Source organism: Panthera pardus, unplaced genomic scaffold (assembly GCF_024362965.1).
Source record: "Panthera pardus isolate Hobbes unplaced genomic scaffold, ASM2436296v1 HiC_scaffold_16, whole genome shotgun sequence".
In the NCBI taxonomy this organism is placed as follows: domain Eukaryota; kingdom Metazoa; phylum Chordata; class Mammalia; order Carnivora; family Felidae; genus Panthera; species Panthera pardus.
Window position 1 is genome coordinate 157,171,417 of NW_026526721.1, and position 21,718 is coordinate 157,193,134.

Sequence of the window (21,718 nt, forward strand, 5' to 3'; positions counted from 1 at the left end):
ATGATCAGTAGACTTAGTGCATAAGAGGGGTTTGTGCTGGTCCCATGATGGTGGAGCCTGCAGTGATGATTCTCAGGTGGACTTGCCCCAGTGGAGGTGCCCAGCAGGGCCTTGGTGTAAGCTGCTCTCGCCTACACTGGGTGGCACTGTTTTGCTCACTGAAGGACATCAGTGCCGGTGTGGGGGAGGGAGGGTAATGGCTTAGCCCCGCTCTCTCCTCCTTCCCCAGAGCAGGAAGCTCACACCCACCACTCTTTAGGAAGCTGGCACAGAAGAGCAGATATTCACCCCTTTTGTGTCCCCAGCTTCTGTCAGATTCCTGCCTTCACCCTGCCAGTGTCTGAGCTGTCTACCTGCCAGGTGACACTGTATTCGTATGTTTTATCTCAGGCACATAGGTGAGTTTCAAAATTCCAAATTTTAGAGATCCAAGCTGCTCGGACCCGTGCTGACCGTCTGGGGGAGGCTTTCACTGTACTATTGCGTTTGCTGGTTTGTTATAGAAAAATGGTCACAATACAGCTCAGCAGCTTGGAGTTTCTGTAAAGCACAGCACAAAATTGGCACCAAGATTTGCTTCCCCTGCTTGTGTCTTTGTTCCTATGCTTGAGAACAGGGAACCCATTGGTGCTGCCGGTTGTTTTGTCCCCGCAGAGGCTGTGCGGCCACTCCCAAATGTACTCCTAGCAGGGGAACTGTTTCTTCCCATGTGACCCAGGGAACCCTCAGATCTTGCTGGCCTCTCCCAGGTCTTCATAGTCTTTCCCCACCGGGGCCACAAGGCACAACCATGGTGCAGACCTTCAAAGCTTCAGACTGTGCTCCACTGCTCTCCTTTTCCTAGTCAGTGGTCTTGGGGAAAGAGTTTGCTTGTGCAGTCCCCTGCATGTGCTCGTCGCTCCGCACTGCCCCCGCCCCCTCTTTCTCTTTCTTATATTCTCTCATCTCTCCATCATCAGGACTCCCTCCCCTTCACAGCACCTGCAGTTCTTTTCTTTCCCAAATCAACTCTCCGTAGCTCCTATCTTCCACGATGTGGCCTTTTGTGGCCATTTTCTCCCTCTAGTTGTGCAGTTTTGCTCTCTCAGTCCTCAGATCGATTTCTTGGGTGCTCAGAATGATTGGATATTTATCTGGCTGTGTTCAAGGGACAAGGGAAGTTTAGGGTCCCCCTGCTCCTCTGCCATCTTATTTCTCAATATTTTTTCCTTTTGAAAACCTGTGCACTTACTACCTACTAAACTTTTTATAGAAGGGTTATACATTACTTGTGTTGGAGAAATGCAGAATATTTTACTCATTTTAGTTAGTGGCAGACTTTATGATGAGAAATCTATTGTTTTGGCTTTTCAGTTTGACATTTAAAACTCTCAGCACTAGTAGCTTGTATCTTGGCAAATGAACAATAAATTCCTGCCTTCTCCCCTTACCAGAGTAAAAAAAAAAAAAAAAAAAAAGCCTTTAAACCATAATTTATAATCATGGCTTAGAGGCTGAAAAATAAGTGTCCTAACTCCCTAGAATATGCATTTTGTAAAAAGTTATGCCATTTATTGAGAAGCTGCCTTTGAACTTTAAAATAAATTTTATTGCCTCAACATAAGTAACACATGTTCATTAGCAACCAGTAGGAAAAGGTAGATAAGAAAAACTGATGATAAAAATTCCTTATTCAGTCCACCCAGAAATGACTGTTAACCACTTTAACGTTACTATACAGACTCCTTTTGTACCTTGCATTGTTTTGTTCAGGGAACAGTCTTTTTTTTTCTTTTAATTTTTTTTAACGTTTATTTATTTTTGAGACAGAGAGAGATAGAGCATGAACGGGGGAGGGTCAGAGAGAGAAAGGGAGACACAGAATCCCAAACAGGCTCCAGGTTCTGAGCTGTCAGCACAGAGCCCGACGTGGGGCTCGAACTCACGGACCGCGAGATCCTGACCTGAGCTGAAGTCAGACGCTTAACCGACTGAGCCACCGAGGTGCCCCTAGGGAACAGTCTTTCTGTGGACATCTTCTGTGTAAAGGAATGTTCTTCTATAACGTCACTTAATGGGATGCTTAGTTTTCCATCTTACGAAAAAATATATATAAGTGTATAAATGTAGATACATAAATATATCCATAGACCCACATTTCTTCATCTAGCTTGTTTCCAGATGTCCATCATAAATAATAATCCATGCTAAACATTCCTGCTAATTTTACATCCTTAGGATAAATTCTGACAGAATTGCTGGGTTAAAGGATAAGGCAGTTTAAAGCTTTTTGGTAAATGTTGGTAGATTTGCCCTTATTCCCATTCAGATTTGCATCAAGTTATCTTGAGTTTATTAGAAACCCTCCCTTTGTAAGAAAATCCTAGAGAACTATTACATAGGTATCTATTCTATAAAGACATTGTCCTTTTAGGGGTCATAGGTGCATATAAACAGTCCAAGAGTTAGTGCCGAATATTATGGTTTTTAGTTGTCAGACAGACTGGTACATTCCAGTCTATGCAATCCCTAATCTGGCCATTCAATACATTCCATTCCAGGTCTTATCTCTGCAAGTGGAATATAAAAGTACCCTGCACCTTTAGAAAGTTTGTAGTAATTAGTCTTACCAGCATGTGAAGATGCATGTTATGAAACACCCTCACCAATACTATTTTTTGAATACTATTTTTCTTTTCTCTTTGCTAGTTTGACAGAGAAAAAGTGATATTTGCCGCTTTACTTTGCATTTAATTGCTTATTAGAAAATTTAACTCTTTCCCCTTTTTACCATTTTTACTTATTCTTTTGTGGATTATTCATGTTCTTGGTCTGTTTTCTTTTTTTTTTTAATTTTTTTTTTTTTACATTTTTTTATTTTTTGATAGAGAGAGACAGAGCACAGTGGGGGAGGGTCAGAGAGAGGGAGACACAGAATCCGAAGCAGGCTCCAGGCTCCAGCACAGAGCCCGATGCGGGGCTCGAACTCACAAACTGCGAGATCATGACCTGAGCCGAAGTCAGACGTTTAACTGACTGAGCCACCCAGGCGCCCCTCTTGGTCTGTTTTCAAATTTTAATATATCTCTTCATTATTGATTTAATAATGTAATTATTTGCTATATACCAAGCATTATGCTAAGTGTGTTACTTGTGTCATCTCATTTAATCAACACTAACCCTATTAAGTAGATGATGGTATCCCAAGATGAAGGCACTGAGGCACAGAGAAGGTCACACAGCGATTCCAATCTAGGTCTGATTGCAGAGTCCATATATGAAAACCTTATACCACTGTTATTTCCCTAATCTTTCATTTAAATGGACTTTGTAAAATTGCAACCGGGGAAGAAGCACAAACCACAGAAACGACCTGGATCTGACCTAGTCAGCCACCTGAGCAAAGTGGTGATTCTGATCTTGTTTTTATAAATCTGAGACAGTAGTTCTCAAAGTTGGCCATCAGAACACCCTGAAAGATTGTTAAAACACAGATTGCTTGGTCCATTCCCAGATTTTCTGATTCATTAAATCTGGGATGGGTCCTGGGAATTTGCATTTCTTATAAGTTCTCAGAGGTTACTGATGATGATGCTAGTCTGGGACCTCACTTTGAAGACCACTACCCTATAGCTCTCTTGTGTGGGCATTTCTCACACCTCCCCTGTATCCCTAAACCACACTTCCTCAAGTCACTCCCCTAGTTTGTTAACCAGTGCCACAAGCATTACCATTTTTATTATGTATTATTTATGGATTTTCTACATTTAACTCTCTTTGTACCTTCCTAGGGAGGAAATGGCTGGAGAGGTTTTTGTTTTAGATTTTTTTTTCTAGTTTTATTGAGATATAATTGACATACAGCACTGTGTAAGTTTAAGGAGTATAGCATAATGACATATATGTTGTGAATTGTGATTCACAACAAATAAACAATAAATATAGTTAACATCCATCATCTCCTATAGATAGAAAAAAAAAAAGAAAAATACATTTTTTCCCTTGTGATGAGAACTCTTAGGATCTACTCTCAACAACTTTCCTGGATGTCATACAGCAATGTTAACTATAGTCACCGTGTTACTGTACATTACATCTCCAGTATTCCTTACAACTAGAAGTTTGTGCCTTTTGACCACCTTCATCCATTTCCCCCACCCCCACCCCCACCCCCACCTCTGGTAACCACAAATCCAATCTCTTTTTCTATGATTCTAAGATTTCACATACCAGTGAGATCATGCAGTGTTTCTCTTTCTGTATTTCACTTACTTCACTTCGCCTAATGCTCTCAAGGTCCATCTACATTGTTTTAGCTTAGACTTGTTTAAAGCATAGATGTGTGTGTGTGTTTTTGTTTATTTAGGAAAGTGTTACCCTTTTTTATATAGGAAATTTAGCATAAAGGTTAGCTTGAACACCTAGACCAGTGACTGCCACTGCAGTACTAATATAAGCATATAAACAATGTTAATGTTTAAAAACTGCATCATCTTTATTTTCAATCCGTGGATAGCCCTGTTCAGAACAATGTTATGTTAGGCCAGGCCATGTTTAATCTCTGTTTTCATACAGCAGTTTCACTTATAACTACTTATGTAGGCATAGCCATTATTTAGGTCATTAACACTTCTTTCCCAGGTAATTTTCACCAAATGTGAACACTGGTCATTTTCAGTGATGGGATATTCAATTTTTGTTCATTTCTTCTTTATACTTCTCTGTTTTAATTTTTTGTAGTGATTGTGTGTGTGTGTGTGTGTGTGTGTGTGTGTATAATGTTTATTTTTGAGAGAGAGAGAGAGAGAGAGAGACAGAATGCAAGCAGGGGAGGGGAAGAGAGAAAGGGATACACAGAATGCCAAGTAGGCTCCAGGCTCTGAGCTGTCAGTGCAGAGTCCAACAGGGAGCTCGAACTTCCAGACTGCAAGATCATGACCTGAGCCTAAGTCTGACGCTTAACCAACTGAGCCACACAGGCATCTCTGTGATTGTTTATATTTTTTAAATAAACATTATTTTAGGGGCACCTGGGTGGCTCAGTTGGTTAAGCGTCCAACTCTTGGTTTCAGCTTGGGTCATGATCTCATGATCTCACACTTCGTGAGTTTCAGCCCCACATCGGGCTTTGCGCTGACCATGCAGAGCCTGCTTGGGATTCATTCTCTTTGCCCTTCCTTCACTCTCTCTCTCTGTCTCTCTCAGAAATAAGTAAATAAACTTTAAAAAATAATTTTTTTAAATAAACATTATTTTAGAAGTAAATCAACCAGCTTGGCCTCATCCTGAACAGTATTTCTGAAATCGCCTGTTTAATGTGGTTTTTGTACTTGATGCACTCTTTTATTTTTACAGTTTTTATAGTACACAATCAAATAGGTTATTAACATTATAATGTGATCTAAAAATCAGTTCAGGTACTTATCATCAATGATGTATATATCACACTTAGAAAATATTATACTGTAAATTATGTCCCTTTGTATTATGATAGTTTTACATATTAAAGATATGAGTCCTTCATCTGTTGGATATTTGCACATATTATTCTCAGCTTTTCATTTTCCTTTAACTTTATGATTTTTTTTGCATTTTTGTTTTTCTTCTGTTGTCCACCTGACATTTTTTCTACCTAACATAAACTGTTTTTATTTTTTTAGTGTTCTCTTTTTAGTATAGCTTTTTATTTTTTTAATATTCTTTTTTTTAGTATACCTGACACCAATGTTACGTTAGTTTCAAGTGTACGACATAGTGACATAGTGACTCAACATCTCTATACAGTACGCTTATGTTCACCACAGCTATACATCTGTCACCATACAACACTATTACAATACCGTTGACTATATTCCCTTTGCTATGCCTTTTATTCCCATGACTTTTTGTTTAGTATCATGGTTTAGGCATTCCTTAGCTGTCTCAAAATTATATATTTACCCATGTTCTTCAAATTTTTTCGTTCATTACTAGTTTTAAATTTTGATATGAAATGGGAACAAAATTGTATTTATTTCCCCAAAATGTCCCAACTCACCCTTTACTCACTTATTTAAAATGACACTTTTATCATTTATTAGAATCTTGTATCTGCTTAGGTGTGTTTCTATACTTGTCTTCTCTCCCAGGGATCTGTTTCTATGGTAGCACCAAACTCTGTTTAGTTAATGTAGCTTTAGAATATCTGTAATATCTATTTAGGCAACACCACTTTCACTCCTCTTTTCCAAACTATTGTTCACATTCTCAAGTGCTTATTCTTTTAGATGAATTTCAGTTATTGAGTTTTTCATATAGTTCTGTAAGGAAATTTGATTGGGATTATGTTAAATGTATATATTAAAAGGAGAAAGGTATCTTTAGATATTCTTTATGGTATATGTAGCATTCACTATGGTAGTCAAGGATAGTTATTTGATAGTCTCACTGACTAGCCTGGAAATTCATTCACTGCAGACCATCTTCATATTAATAGTCTTTATATTCTCAGTGCCTTGTATTCAAAATCTTGCATGAGTCAAATGACTGAATATGCATATGTTGGAAGGTTAGTGGATAAAGAATGGCTATTATAGAAAATTTGCTTGCATTTTGACTCAGACATTTTAGACAAATGGAAAATATTCCCAACTGTCGAAGAGTGAAAAACATGAGGATTAATGCAATAAGGACTTCTATCACCATAAAACTGGTATTAAAGTACACCAGTAAACTGGTTTTTGTTTTTGAAAATTTAATTCTCATAAGAGGTCTTACAAAATTTCTCGGAAGTGTTTATGCTGATAGACTTGTGAATGGGGTGGATTAGTTAAAAGTCTAAATGACTACCCAATTACCAGTTTCAGTTAACTTTAGTACATAAAATGACCAGCTTATTCAGAGTTTTTAACATAGCTACATAGTTTGGTAAGATTTCAAAATGAAGCTCCTAAAATACCATCTATTCTTTCAAAAACTGTGACCATTATTCTACCTTAACAATAAAAAATGAGTACTAAAGAACAGTACAATTGTTGTGAGAAAGGTCCACATGGTCTACTTTTTATAAGTGTGACATATCTACCAGATATATCATTAACAAAAAACAATTGAACTTATTTGATAAAAATAAAATTCAGTTTATAAGGAATGGTGATTTAGCGGTTTTACTTTGGGGAATTATGGGGGAAAATGGGAATTATGCTTAATGATTTATGCAGTCTTTCAAAAGATAACAAGTTCATTTAAATTTCTCTATAAAGTAAAGTTTAAGCAGATTTGGAAGTAAATTAATGGAAATATCTGTTTAAATGAGCTAAGATTCATAAAGCACCAATATTTGTAAAACATTGCCTAACACATAGCATAAGGCAATTCAGTCAGTCAATCAGTCTGTCAGATGGGCTCTACTAATTTAAAAACTAGCTCCTGTTTTAAAGTTATACTGGATAATTAAGCCTTTATTTTGGCATTTGTGTACATGAATTACCAAATCTCCCTTCAATAATTTTTGTATTCACTGTGCTGGGAAGGCCCCCAAAGAAAAAGAAAACGTGACTCCTATACTTAGTACAGTTAAAAAACAGGGAAATATGATTTAAGTGTTATAACAATGTTTCGTTTATGTGTCTGGTGTACGATGATTGAGAGAATTAGGCAAATGATAAAATACTGACATTTCTAATATTATAGTATCTCAGTGTTCTGTATTATAGTCTCCTATTGTTTTTCTCAATGTGCATATCAAGGCAGAAATTAAGGAACTTCAGCATTATAGGTAATATTCTCTTTTTTTTAAGCTGTGTGAAGCGTGCATAAAAGTTTGTTATTTTGCTTTTATAACTTACATACATTATATATTGTGCACATATCAACTATCTTGTAATAAAACTTATGTAAGAAATTGGGGGGGGGAAGCTATTCCCCAAAATACCAAAAAGTAATTAATTTATGTATTCTTTATTATAAAATTGTTAAACTTGTCCACACAAATATTTTACATTATAACAAATAATTTACTACCAAAGAAACATTTTTGTCATGTAAAAATAAACATTAACCTTAGGGTTAAAAACTAGTTAGTACACTTAGAAAAATGAAAAATTAAAAAACAAGTATAACAAAGTACTCATTCGTTTGTATCCCCTTAGGATAGTGACCATTACTATACAAGTTGTTTCTAATAAATTTGAGTTATTGTTATCTTTTCTGAATACACATACTTAAATTTTGATACTTAACAAAACATATTTGAAAACATTAGTTGTAATTATACTCTTAAGTGTAATTTACATAGTATAAAGTATTAGTACTTTTTTCTTTTTGGAAGAATCAGAATGGATCATCAATACACCACTGTGGCCTTGTGATAGACTGGATGTACTCAATCGACATAATCTGCTCTGTACAATTGCACATGAAATCTTAGCCAAGAGCCTTTATAGACAGACATTTGAAGTTTTGCAAAATCTACCAGGTTTTCAAAATTCTCAAGGTATGTTTTTTAAAAGCCTCAATTCTAATGTCCATCTGGTGTTTAAATAAGAAACCATTCTCCACCTGTTTTGGTTGAGTTTTATATTCCAGCATATATTTTTAATGAAATTATTTTCTGTTAAATGTGTTCTCTGCAAATTCAATATGTTTTTCTTTTTTCTTTCTCTTTTTTGTTTTTTTTTTTCTGTTGTTTTGTTTTTGTTTTTGTTTTTGTTTTTGTTTTTCAAAAGCAGAGGTGCTTACCTTTGGGTTGTCAGCCATTCCCTCCCTCAACTGTTTTCGTCAGTCCCCTTTCCCTCTCTGTCAGGTCAGCAGCAAACAATAATGACCCAGCAAGTTTTGTGTCATAAAAGAATTCATTGCATTAGAATAATGAAGAATACTTTTTCTTTTATTACTTAACATTAAATACAGAGCTTAGTTTCCATTACCTTGGAACATAGGAAAATATGAAATAATTGGAAGAAATGACAAGTTCAAAGAAAGGGAATATTAATGTGGACAATAGTAGGTAGTGTTCTCGAATCCTGACACTCAAGTTTTATATAGACCAGAGGGGGTCCATGTTAAGGGAAACATGAGCAAAAGCTTTGGATCAAAATGAACTGAGTAATGGTTTCAGAGTGGCAAGTTGCCACTTCATGAGAATGTTAACCTGAGGGCCTCCCACAGTGCTTTATCAGAGTACGTGTTCTAGGAAAGTTCCATTGGTGGAGATGTTTAGGAAGAGACTAAAAGGTAAGGAGATTAACTTCTTGCTCAGGCCTGGATCACTAAAGGATGCTACAGATGAAGTGATAAAGACCAAAATCTAGGTCATAGATTGAACTGACAATACAGGGAATAAGAGATTTCACAGTCTCCAAGGTGACTTCACTTTCTTCTAAGTGAGGAATTGAAAGAACGATAAATACCTAATAAAGGATTTGTTTTTAATTTGAGAGAGAATATTAGAGGCGGTGGTTTATTTTTAGTCATGGGAAATTCAGTCTGAGGTCTGAACTGTAGACAGTGCAAACAGAACTGTGCAAGTCATTCATTTGGGAGAGCGGTCGCAGGTGGAATCACAGACAGCGGTGTTAATGTAGCCTCTGCAATAGTTGTCAAGCTTCCTTTTTTTTTTTTTTAAAGCATAATTTATTGTCAGCTTCGCTAACATACATGTATACAGTGTGCTCTCGGCATCAGGAGTGGATTCTCGTGATTCATCACTTACACACAACATCCAGTGCTCATCCCAACAAGTTACCTCCTCAGTGCCCATCGTCCATTGTCCCCCGCCCCCACCTCCCCATCCACCCTCAGTTTGTATTTGAGAGTCTCTCACGGTTTGCCTCCCTCTCTGTTTGTAACTTTTTTTTTCTCTACTGTTCCCCCATGGTCTTAAGTGTCTCAAATTCCACATATGAGTGAAAACAGGTATCTGTCTCTGCCTGACTTACTTCACTTAGCATAATACCTTCTGGTTTCACCCACATTGTTACAAGGTTCCTTTCTTATTCTTTGTTCCAAAGTAAATGAAGGAGGTTTCTTTTGTTGAATGCTTGTTTCTTAGAGAATATATGATTGCATTTTAGCGACTGTGACTCCCATAGTGGGTAGGAAAATCCCAACAGGAGCAAAGGGAAAAGAAAAGTAGTGAGAGAGGGAAGATGGAGAGACTAAGATAGATTGATTTCATTATATCCTTTTTGTTTTCCAGAAACTGTGGAGGTCTCACAGTACAGCCTTCTTTTTAATAAACTTCTAGATGCCTGTATAGAAAGCAACAGTCTTGGTATGTCATCCTCCGTGGCAGACTTCATGATTTCAAAGAACATCCCTATTGAGCTCTCCTTTCTTAGAAGATTAATTACTTCTTTGGGAAGGAGTTGTTTATGGCTCAAAGCCAGAGCCCATTACAAAAGTAAGTTGCATTTTAAAAATTTATATTTGAAATTTGGTTTTGACTTCGATTTTCTAACCAAGAATCCTTGCAGAATGTCTATGACTAGGCATTTAAATATGTAAAAGGAGCAGTTGATACACGAAGATAATGGTGGACACAGATTTGTTCTCTCTTTTGAAACGTGTTCTTTCTTGTTTCTAATTACTATATCTTTATTTCTTTGCACGTTAGTATGCCCACTTGAGGGTGCACAAAGGAAATAAATGAAAGAATTTCAACCAGTTGACATAGCTTATAAATATATAGGAGTAAAACAATAGGAATATTTATATATTTTATTCATCCCTGCTATATCCCTGATCTTTATAATTCATAAGTTAGAATATTTGATAGCAGGCCACATAAGAAGTACAGAGGCTGCCATTACAATGAACATGACACATAGGTTTTTCACGTGGTTCCTAGTAAAAGAACTTTATTAATCTATTTACAGTTGTTTCTCTCTAACCAATAAGCCTGGAAAACTAATGCTTTCTCTAGTCCCAGCCACCTCATAGGTATTTGCATTGGAAGTAATTTCATGTAGAGTCGAGACCCAGAAAACACTTCTGCCTTCCTGCACTAGTTTGTCCCAAATTTACGTTTCTATCACTGCCACGTACCTAACAGACATTCGAGTGCCTACTACATGTCCCCACTGTGCCAGATGTGCCAAACATCCCAGCCACCCCTGCCAGCCCAGAAACCTCTCTGAACTTGGGAGTGTTTTTCACACTACCAGCCGTTTAGCAGGTGGTAACTTTTCCCCAATGAAATAGGAAAGAAAACATTAGCTTACATTACAGGTGGTAAGATGAAGTATTATTTGATAAAATTTTCATTTCAGTTACATATATCCATGTATGTGTACCAGGTCAATATGTAAAATGTACCTCTTATTGTAGGTTACAATCAAAAGAAGTTTTAAAAGCAGAATTTTTTTAGGGGCACCTGGGTGGCTCAGTGAGTTAAGCGCCTGACTCTTGATTCAGCTTGGGTCATGATCTTACGTTTTGACGGACCAAGCCCCACATTGGTCTCTGTGCTGACAGCATGGAGCCTGCTTGGGATTCTCTCTGTCTCTCTCTCTCTCTCTCTCTCTGCCTCCCCCCTCTCAAAATAAATAAATAAAATTAAAAACAATTTTTAAAAATGATCAGAAATTCAGAGGAAACGTAGATTTGTTTATTCATAAACACCTCATTTCAACTTATGTTTCAACTCCTTGTACTATTTCCCTGCAGATTACTAGAAATCATACACACAAAGTATATATATACTACTTTTTGCTGTAACTTCTTTATTTTAGTTTTTAGTATCAGTGGGGTTATTTATTTTCAAAATAATTGTGCGATTTGGGGACCATGCCATAGAAGGTGTTTCTCTGCCATAGGAACAAAACATAAACTTGGAAACAGTTAGATGAGATTTCTATGAATCTCTGTTTCTTAGTTGGAAATAAAATTCTGTTTTAAAGCAGCTAAACTTAATCATTTGTAAAAATTTTTATTAACAATTTTATTGAGATATAATTCAAATTCAGTTCACCCATTTACAGTGGTCTTAAGGTATTCATAGTTCGTGCAATCACACTGAGTGTGGAGCCTGCTTGGGATTCTCTCTCCCTCCCTCCCTCCCTCCCTCTCTCTCTCTCTCTCTCTCTCTCCCTCTCTCCCTCTCTCCCTCCCTCCCTCCTTCCCTCCCTCCTCCCTTCCCTCCCTCCTCCCTCCCTCCCTACCCCCTCTCTCCCTCCCTCCTTCCCTGTGTCTGTCTCCCCAACTCATGCTCTCTCTCTCTGTCTCAAATTAAAAATGATAATAATAATTTAAATACATCTATGCCTAATTTCATATGCAGTGAACTACTGGGACTTATGCAGGTTAGGTATAGGGCTAAGAGTATTTTTGGTATTTTTAATGTGCCTGAGTTATAAAACGAAAAGAGTGATGTATACTCACCAATCAGTCTTCAAAAACATCTTATTACCTGACAATGCTGACATTTCAGATATCATTGGAACTCTCTAGGTTTATCTTCACACATAGTTCACACTCTAGAAAAGCGTTATAATTGGTCCAGTAGTACTGGATTTTAGGCTGATGGCTTTTGCATCAAGGCACTTGTTAAGACTGTGCTGCCAATGCCTTTGTTTTGCTTTTTTAAAAAATATTTTGTATAGCTTTACTGAAATAATTTCACATACCATAAATTTCAGCCATTTAGGCAATGCATTAGTGTTTATTATATTCACAGAATTGTGTAGCCAACACCACAATCTAATTTTAGAACATCTTCAGCACCTCCAAAAAGGAAACACATTAGCATTCCCTGGATGCCTCCTGCTGACCAGACAACAACTAATTGACTCTATTTCTGTAGATTTGCATATTTGGGGCATTTCACATAAATGAAATCCTTCAATATGTAGTTTTTTATGACTAGCTTCATGTAATTAGTGTAATATTTTCAAGGCTCATCCTGTTATAGCGTGTATCAATACTTCATTCCTGTTTATTGCTGAATAATATTCCATTGTATGGGATTATCCATCCATCCTTTGATGGACATTTGAGTTGTTTCTAGTTTTTAGTTATTATGAATAACACTGCTGTATTCACATACAAGTTTTTGTGTGGACATATATTTTTATTTCTCTTGGGATCAAAGTGGCTGGCTCATATAAATCTGTTTTTAGCATTTTAGGAAACTGCCAAATCTGCTTTTCCAAAGATGCAGTATCATTTTGTATTTATATACCCACTCCCCAAATTTGAGATTTCCAGTTTCCTCACATCCTCACCAACACTTGTTACACTGTGTTTTTTATTTTAGACTTCCTGTGGATATAAAGTGGTATCTCATTGTGGTTTTGGTTTGCATGATCCTAGTGACTTTTTCAAGTACTTATTAGCCATTTGTGTATTTTCTCTGGATAAATTTCTGTTAAATCCTTTACCCATTTTTTTCTTTGCACATTTTTTGTTTTTTTTATTATTGAGTTGTAAGAATACATGCACATAATATACATATATATACATATATGTACATACACACACAACACACACAACACACACACACACACACACTCTGGATGCAAGTCCCATGTCAGATACATGAATTTCAAATATATTTTTTTTTCCAGTCTGTCAGTTGTCTTTCACTTTCTTAATGGCTTGGCTCTGCTTTTATTTTAGAACTAATCATAAAGAAACTGTCCAGGGACAGTAAAGTTGCCTTCCTGATGCTCCTGATTTGTTCTCCCTAGTCCTAAAAATACTGATTTTCTCTCAGCCAAAAAGTCAGGAAGGGGAGATGTTAGTGTGTCTTTCCAGTATGTTTCCCTCCCCTAAAACTGAATAGGAATATTTTTCTTTTCATATTTGCTTTTAGAGGAAAAATAATGTTGGTAAATTTCTACTCAGTTTGTTATTTTTTGTTTTCCTCTTCCGGTCAGCAAAGTAAAACAAGAATGTATGTAAATTATACCTATCAATAGTCAGAAAGTTAATGAGTCAATAGTATGTTAATCCTGCAAGCGACCTAGGGAGTGGAACTACCTAGTAGTTAGGAATCCGAGATCTGGAGTCAGAGGCTGGGGTGATTGCCAGAGCCCTTCACCTAATGTAGGAGTCAGTATACCTGATTTCAAAGGTAGTACTGTCAGTTAAAATGAGGGAAAACTTATGTGTTTATGTTTAACACAGGTACCTGGCACATAGTAGGCCCCCAAAGATTAGCAGTCATCATCCACATTAGATTTCTTGAAGAAACTTTTTTTTTTTAATATTTACTCATTTTTGAGACAGAGAGAGAGAGAGAGAGAGAGAGAGAGACCGAGACCTCCAGTGTGACTGGGGAAGGGGCACAGAGAGAGGGAGACCCAGAATCCGAAGCAGGATCCAGGCCCTGAGCTGTCAGCACAGAGCCTGGTGCGGGCTCAAAAGCCCAAACCTTGAGATCATGACCTGAGCCAAAGTTGGACGCTTAATCAACTGAGCCACCCAGGTGCCCCTAAAGAAACTTATCTTTTTTTTTTTTTTTTTTTTTTTAAAGAAACTTATCTTAACACAACATTTTAAACAAATTTTACATACAGATTTAAATTGGTTTCAGTGAAATATGACAGTATAATATTGTTTATATACAGTTTGGATACCCCAAGACTTCAGGGGTTTTCCGTATAGATCATTTGTAATAAGCACCTAAACAGTTTAAAAGTTAAATCTCTTTTCTTGAAAAGTAAAATTTTTAGAACATTACTTGGTGAGTATAGCTACAACACATTGACCATCTACAGGAAAGATACATATTTTAAGATATGTATTTTATTTTCATATCTAAATAGTGCTTAGCTCAATGCCAGATATAGAGTAGGAACAGTACATGTGTTTTTTCCATTTTTATTTTATTAATTTATTTATTTTAATTTAAATTTTAGTTAACATACAATGCAGTATTGGCTTCAGGAGTAGAATTTAGTGATTCGTCACTTACATACAACACCCAGTGCTCATCCCAACAAGTGCTCTCCTTAATGCCCATCACCCACTCACCTCCCTCCATTATCCCTCAGTTTGTTCTCTTATTGTTAAGAGTCTCTTGTGGTTAGAACAGTAAATGTTTATTATACAAACTATAACAGCAGTATAAATAAGTGCTAAAAAATAGTATAACAAAATCTTCAAATTATAATTTCTTTTTTTCTACATTTTGGATTCATAATTCAAGATAGGCAATAATTACAAATCTGTGTAGCTGCTATTAGACCAGATCCCATTAAAATAAAACCCAAGTCGCTATTCTGGTTTTTTAGTTATTCTAAAATTATGTTGTATTGATTGACTGTGGCTTGAAATAAATGGTCACTTGCCACGATGAGGCTCAAAAGTCATTTTTAGGAGAGTTTTTTAAATATATATTTTTACTTCATACTTAATGTTTCAAAAGTATTTTACAAAGAATAATTTCCCATGTATTAGGATAAGCTCACCACCATATAATTTGTATAATAAACCTACTAATGTGAAGAATCATTCTATGATGTAAGTAGTTATCACCTGTGGATATTTTGGAAATCTAGTTTTTCACTTGTTGGGGTTTCATAAAGTTTGATCTGTTATTTGATTTCCAGGTGCTCTTTCATTGGGTTGCTATCCACCATTGGAGGGAAATTTATACCGAAAACTTCTACTGATTCCTTCTTATTTATCTGAGATTGAAATGCTTTTAGCTATTGAAATCTTCCTGGTATCTAATGCTAGTAGTATTCAGAGTCCTGGAACTTCTACACAGATGCTGCAGATAGTTTTGAAAAGGTTGGTTGATATAACTTCTAACTGCATGCTAAAAGCAGATCATTACACCTGCCCTAGGATGTAAATGTTTATCTCTACTTTATATTTTGTAATACATATTTTATATATTTTTATGCATAAATATTTTCATATATACACAAACACATTTCTACACACGTGTGTGTGTATGTATACACATACATATTCATATATATGTATATACTTGTGTTTGTATGCATTTACAAATTTTGGTAACATTTAAATTGAGAAAGGATTTGACCTGAGACTTAAAACGAACAAGCTGATAGCATTTAATAAACACGTTAACAACTCCAAAGATGCTGTTCAAAGAGATGGGCCTTCTTTAGGTATGTATCTTTCTTGTGCACTGATGGTTTTGAGATAGGTATCTAAGTTATTTACCTTTTTGGTCAACACAGAAGATCTAAGAACCAGGTCTAAAAGGAAAATATGTGATAGTTTTTTGGTTCAGTCAAGAATTTGGTTCAGTCAAGAATTCTGTTGAGGGGCTCTTGGGTGGCTCAGTCAGTTAAGCATCCGACTTTGGCTCAGGTCATGATCTCACAGTCCGTGAGTTCGAGCCCTGCATCAGGTTCTACACTGACAGCTCGGAGCCTGAAGTCTGCTTCAGATTCTGTGTCTCCCTCTCTCTCTCTGCCCCTCCCCAACTCACACTCTGTCTCTCTCTCTCTCTCTCTCTCAAATATAAAATTAAAAAAAAATTTTTTTAAGAATTCTGTTGAAAATAAAGCCATCAGCCTAGTGCCTACATTTAAAGTGTTACTAATGCATACAATTTAGCTGTTGGACCAGACTGGTATCTCTTTAAATAATTTTTTCAAAGTCCCAGAATTTAGACTTACACCACTCCCAATTTCTTGTTAGCCTATCCAGGAAACTAATAAAGATCTCATGGAACTCCTGTTTTGAGGGTTTCTTGACAAGAATTTTGCTTCAGTTTAATGGTATCATAAACCACATCATCAGATTGGATATTCTTTCTATCTATCTATCTATCTATCTATCTATCTATCACTGTGTATAAATTATCCCAAAATGTAGTGGCTTAAAACAGCAAACATTATGTTAGTTTTTGTGGGTCAGGAATTTTGGAGTAGCTTAGCAGTATGGTTATGGTTCAGAGTCTCTGAGGTAGTGGGTCAGGAGGTAAAGTCACCTACCTGATGGCTTGACTGGGACTGGAGGATCTGTTTCCTAGATGGCTCACTCACGTGCCTGTTGCCAGGAATCCTCAGTTGCTTGCCGCATGGGTCCTTCCATACATTCCTTGAGTGTCTTTATGACACTCTGAGTGAGTGATCCAAGAGAAAAAAGACAAGGAGGAAGCTACAGTGCCTTTCATGAGCTATATCAAGAACTGGGAAGGCTCTGAATTTTACCCTAATTACAGGCTGACAGTGTCCTGGATCCTAGCATAAGACGTAAGACTCTTGCTTGCACTGGAGACAGAGGATGTTATTACTTATGTACAGCAAGCAGTATGATTATATGCATATCTGTGTCTCTGGTTTTGCTCCCAAGTCCCACAGAGGGGCCCTGGTGGATACCTGCACAGGTACCGGGCCCTCTTACAGAAGAGGAATCTTGAACTTTGGGGAACCTAAGTCTCTTACTATAAATGATAAGCATGCGTGCCCTGTTGCTCTGCAGGGAAACACCATCACTATCTTGTAAGGCTGTAAGCAAACCTATCGTTTGCTCCAGAGGGAGGGCCTATCTTTGTCTTTCAAGGTTGTTCACTATATAAACATCCTTGAAATTCAGAACAAGAGGTAGTTACTGTCTCTGTCCTCAAAACTTCCAGAAATTCAGGGACCCAGGAAGAATTGTCATCTGATAACCTAGTGTCCAGAGTTACACACTGTCATTTCTGCTTTGTTCCATATGTGATAAGCAAGTCATTTGTTTAAGGTTTTATTTTTTAAATAATCGCTACACCCGGTGTGGGGCTTCAACTCACAACCCCAACTGAGCCAGGCAGGCACCCTTATCCTATATGTGATAAACGAGTCATTTAATCTAGCCCATACTTAAAGGGAGGAGAATTATGAAATAATTTATTTTAGGTCGACAATTTTTTAAAAACTCACTAAATTAGCTTTATTGATACAGGTCTTTTCTGAGGGCCTCCTTGTTTACTACTATGCACTATACGTGGCATGAGGCATCTCGGCTCCCCATCTTCCTAATGAGGGTTTGGTTTTCTCAGGACTCCCCACACATATGCAGCCTTTTTATTCATTGTTGAACTTGGTTGCTATTTGTGACCTCAGTGCAAATTAGTGACATGCCTAGATCTTTAATTTTGTCCTAACCAATACTATTTTCTCTTATTGTCATCATCATACTGAGCCTTGCCTTGCTATACGAACCTCTCTCTGAGAGAACCTATGCATCTTTAGACTTTCAGAAAGTGCACATAGTTGGCATATGCCCGGTCTACCAGATCCCAGGCACCAGTTTCTAAGCCAGAATGTAGTAGAAGGTGCCTGACCAATCTTTCCTCTCTGTGACAAGTTTCTGTTCTAAGTTGAAGTCCTCACTCCCACCACTCTGTACCATACTAAGGTATTGATGTGGGTAGGCTCACTCTTGGACCTTGCTGTTGGGTCCTACAGGTGCCAAGAGCAGGATACAGTGAACATAAAGAACTGATGCCTAATGTAACAGCCACATCTCTATTTTAAATACTTCCCACTCCAGGGACGCTTGGGTGGTTCAGTTGCTTAAGCTTCTGACTTCAGCTCAGGTCATGATCTCTCAGTTCATGAGTTCAAGCCCAGCATAGGGCTCTGTGCTGACAGCTCAGAGCCTAAAGCCTGCTTTGGATTCTGTGACTTCCTCTGTCTCTGCTCTCCCCACCCTCAAAAATAAGTAAACATTAAAAAATGTATGTACTTCCCATTCCCTATCCCTTATGATAAACAGCCATAAGGTATGAATTTTATGAAAGTTGGAGACTGGTAAAAGAGTTATTAGAAAAGTAAGTCTGAGCACTTAGTGAAGAATCTTAAATCAAGACTAAATAAAATAACTGGAAATTTAGTAAAGGTACATAGCGACAGTTCCAAATGTTAGCTACCTATTACGTATATGCTTATAACTAAAAATAGCTAATATCAAGGTAAAACATATGACCATTAGTAACTCCAAACTTGATTAAACTCAATGTTTTTGTACATATTACAATAAATAGTTACGCAGTTATCAATTTTCAAAATACAAAGAGGTTATTATCTGTGTTCTAGATTAGTGTTTTTCAAACTGTGGGTTGTAGCCTATTTGGTTGGTGAAATCAGTTCAGGGGATTGCAACGTTATTACAAAACTAAAAGAGAGTAGAAAATAGAGTACATTGTCATAAGGGTAAGTCTTGTTTTGTGAAACTCTTATTTCCATTTTGATGTGGAGGGTATACACCGGGTCACAATATAAAGTGTGTTTCTTGCTGTGTGTTATGTTCAAACAAGTTTGAAAGGCACTGTTAGAAGAAAATAGTAAAAAGATTCTTATAGCTTAGTACCAGGAAATGCAAAGTACTGTCTTTTGGAGAAACGATAGAACTCCTTTTTAACAGTTTCTGACTTCGGGAAGTGTTCACTTTGTAGATGTGAAGAAGACAAATCTCGGAGTAAGGATGATTATCAAGCTGCAGTGGAAAGACTAATTATGGCTGCTCGTATATCGGACCCAAAGCTCTTCATTAAGCACATGACCGTCAATGTTAATAAGGAACAGGTTTATAGTTTGGAACATTGTTCTGCCCTGAAATGGTTGAAAGAGAATATGAAGTGGGCTGGAAAGGTTTGGCTTTTCAATAACCATTAGTTAATAAAGGCTTTTTTTTTTTTAAGTTCAAGTAATCATTGTTGAAAATAAAAGGCAATAAAAGTAAAGACAATTTTCACTATATTCAGCTTTTGCCCTTTATTGGTTTATAGTAAGTTAATAGTTTCCAAACACTGCCAGAGACCAGCTCCAGCAACCAGGGGTTCCCGAAGGAAGAACAGCGTCGGTGAAAATAAAACTAAAATAAAAAACTGGAAAATAAAAAACTAAAACTAAAATAAAAATGGACACAGACAACAGCGGTGTGTTGAACTGGCCAATTTATTGTACCAAACGTGGCATTATATATGCTAGTGATTTCCTTGTAGCATACGTCATCTATGTTTTTCTAAAATTACCTAATTTTGAAAATGTTTCTATGTATCATCACCCAATAAGGAATAACATGATTGTTTTCTCATAACGTTCCCTCCTGCCCTTTGCTTATTAATTTCTTTCATTGTTTTTATTATGTATCTACGTTTATCTATAATCTATAAAGTATTTGCTTTGCGGTTTTCATGAAAGGTCACTTATCTCTCAACACCTCAAGTGGAACAGTTAGAGGGACACAACCTGTTAGTTGTTTCCCTGAAGCATTCGTGGTTTTGAAGAACAAAAGTGTTCGCCTGGGTCCGAGGTGCCAGGAAGAGGGCCAAGAGGGCCTTAGAAACCCACGCCTTATACATTCTCAGAGAGACAGTGCACCTGGGAACCAATGAACCATTCTGTACTTTAACCGACTAGGTTCAGTCATCATCTGGAATGCCTCCTGGGCGCCAAGTGGGCCTAGGGATTAGAGTGACCTGTGTCTCTAGATACACTCCTTAGTTGCCAGAGTGGGGCTTTCAAATCCATGTCTCTCCTATACAGGCCCTCTTTGCTGGCAAAGGTACGAGGCTATCCTTCCTATAAGTAGAGGAGTCTCCATGGGGAATGGCAAGGGCTAAACGTAAGGCCGCGCATTTCTTGCGGAACCTTATTTTCTTTCCTACTGGTTCTTTTCCCAGAGGGCCTGCCGAGGGCAATTCCCCAACAGACAATACCCCAGGTAGTTTTAAGGCCAAATTACCTAAAAGCGGGAGGACAAGAAGCTTCCCTGTCGGCTGGTGCCTTGCAGTCACCAATCCGTCCACAGCCCGGGCCCTGCCACTCAGGCTGGGATAGCTCGGCTTCCAGCAAAACAAAAAAATTTGAAGTATGCAGATGGTTTACCCACACAGAAAAATGACTTTTCAAATTACTTTACTTCTCTTTAACTTAGGTAAACCTAAATGTAGTAAATCCCTATTTATTCTGAAATCCAAACAATGATAAATCACAAACTGAATATAGTGCAGCATTTAATGAGAGGGGGATATAAAAGGGAAGTACATGAGGAAGTCACTGGAGTTTAAAGATAAAGCTTTTGGGTATGAAATAATGTATACACAGTCCAGTCTCTAAATCCTATTCTACATCTGTAATCTAGAATCATAAATACTATTGAAAGATGATTCAAACACTAAAATTCCAGAGCACCTTCTAAGTTATACCAAAAATTTTTAAATTACCCTCTGAGTAACTTTCCTTTATTGTATCTTAGAATACTACATGTATTTTGAAAATCTGTAATTTGTTACATTAGGTATGGCTAAAGAAAATAGTATTTTAAACAAGTATACCACAATCTAGATACCCTAACAAGTACTATTCCTAACCACCTTAAGAAGTTAAAACTCCTTTTGTGAAGTCCTCCTCAAGATCTGTAGTACAGTCATTGTCCAAGGTGATCATTCTCAATCCTTGATTTGATACTTTAAACCATAATTTAAAATCATTTAGAGAAAAAGTCTGAATAAGGTGAATAATAAACTGTGACTAGGAGAACTGAAAGTATTTCTTAAAGTTCTCAAAATATGATAATAGCATCACTGGAATAAGTGCACCCTCCCAAGACTAAAAAAAGCTAAATCCTAGCACTTAGCAAAATGCCTATTAATGTGGAGAACAAAGGGGGAAAAAATTAAACTTCCTAATCACTTACAGCGTATTGACAAGTACTTGAGGAAGACAGCAACCTTCCTCAAGGATCTTAGCTGTGTCAGTGTTAATACTTTGCTAAAGGCAAAAGGCAACCTTAGCTTGACAGTAACCTGACCCTTTGGATCAAAGATCCTTTGGAAAATCCCTTT

The 21,718-nt window shown here is 37.0% G+C and overlaps 1 protein-coding gene across 7 annotated transcripts in view; it reads left to right on the forward strand.

Moving 5' to 3' along the window:
• The window catches only part of TOPAZ1 (testis and ovary specific TOPAZ 1), a 100,997-nt gene extending 80,932 nt beyond the window's left edge, over positions 1-20,065 (forward strand). For 6 of the 7 annotated variants that reach the window (XM_053904138.1, XM_019418535.2, XM_019418537.2 and 3 more), the window contains 4 exons: positions 8,288-8,452; positions 10,157-10,360; positions 15,513-15,696; positions 19,325-20,065. In XM_053904138.1, the coding sequence (XP_053760113.1) occupies positions 8,288-8,452; positions 10,157-10,360; positions 15,513-15,696; positions 19,325-19,544 (773 nt within the window). In that variant the 3' untranslated portion in view covers positions 19,545-20,065. The remainder of the gene's footprint in view (positions 1-8,287; positions 8,453-10,156; positions 10,361-15,512; positions 15,697-19,324) is intronic. The other variant, XM_053904139.1, reaches the window with a different exon arrangement.
• The last annotated feature ends 1,653 nt before the right edge of the window (positions 20,066-21,718 follow it).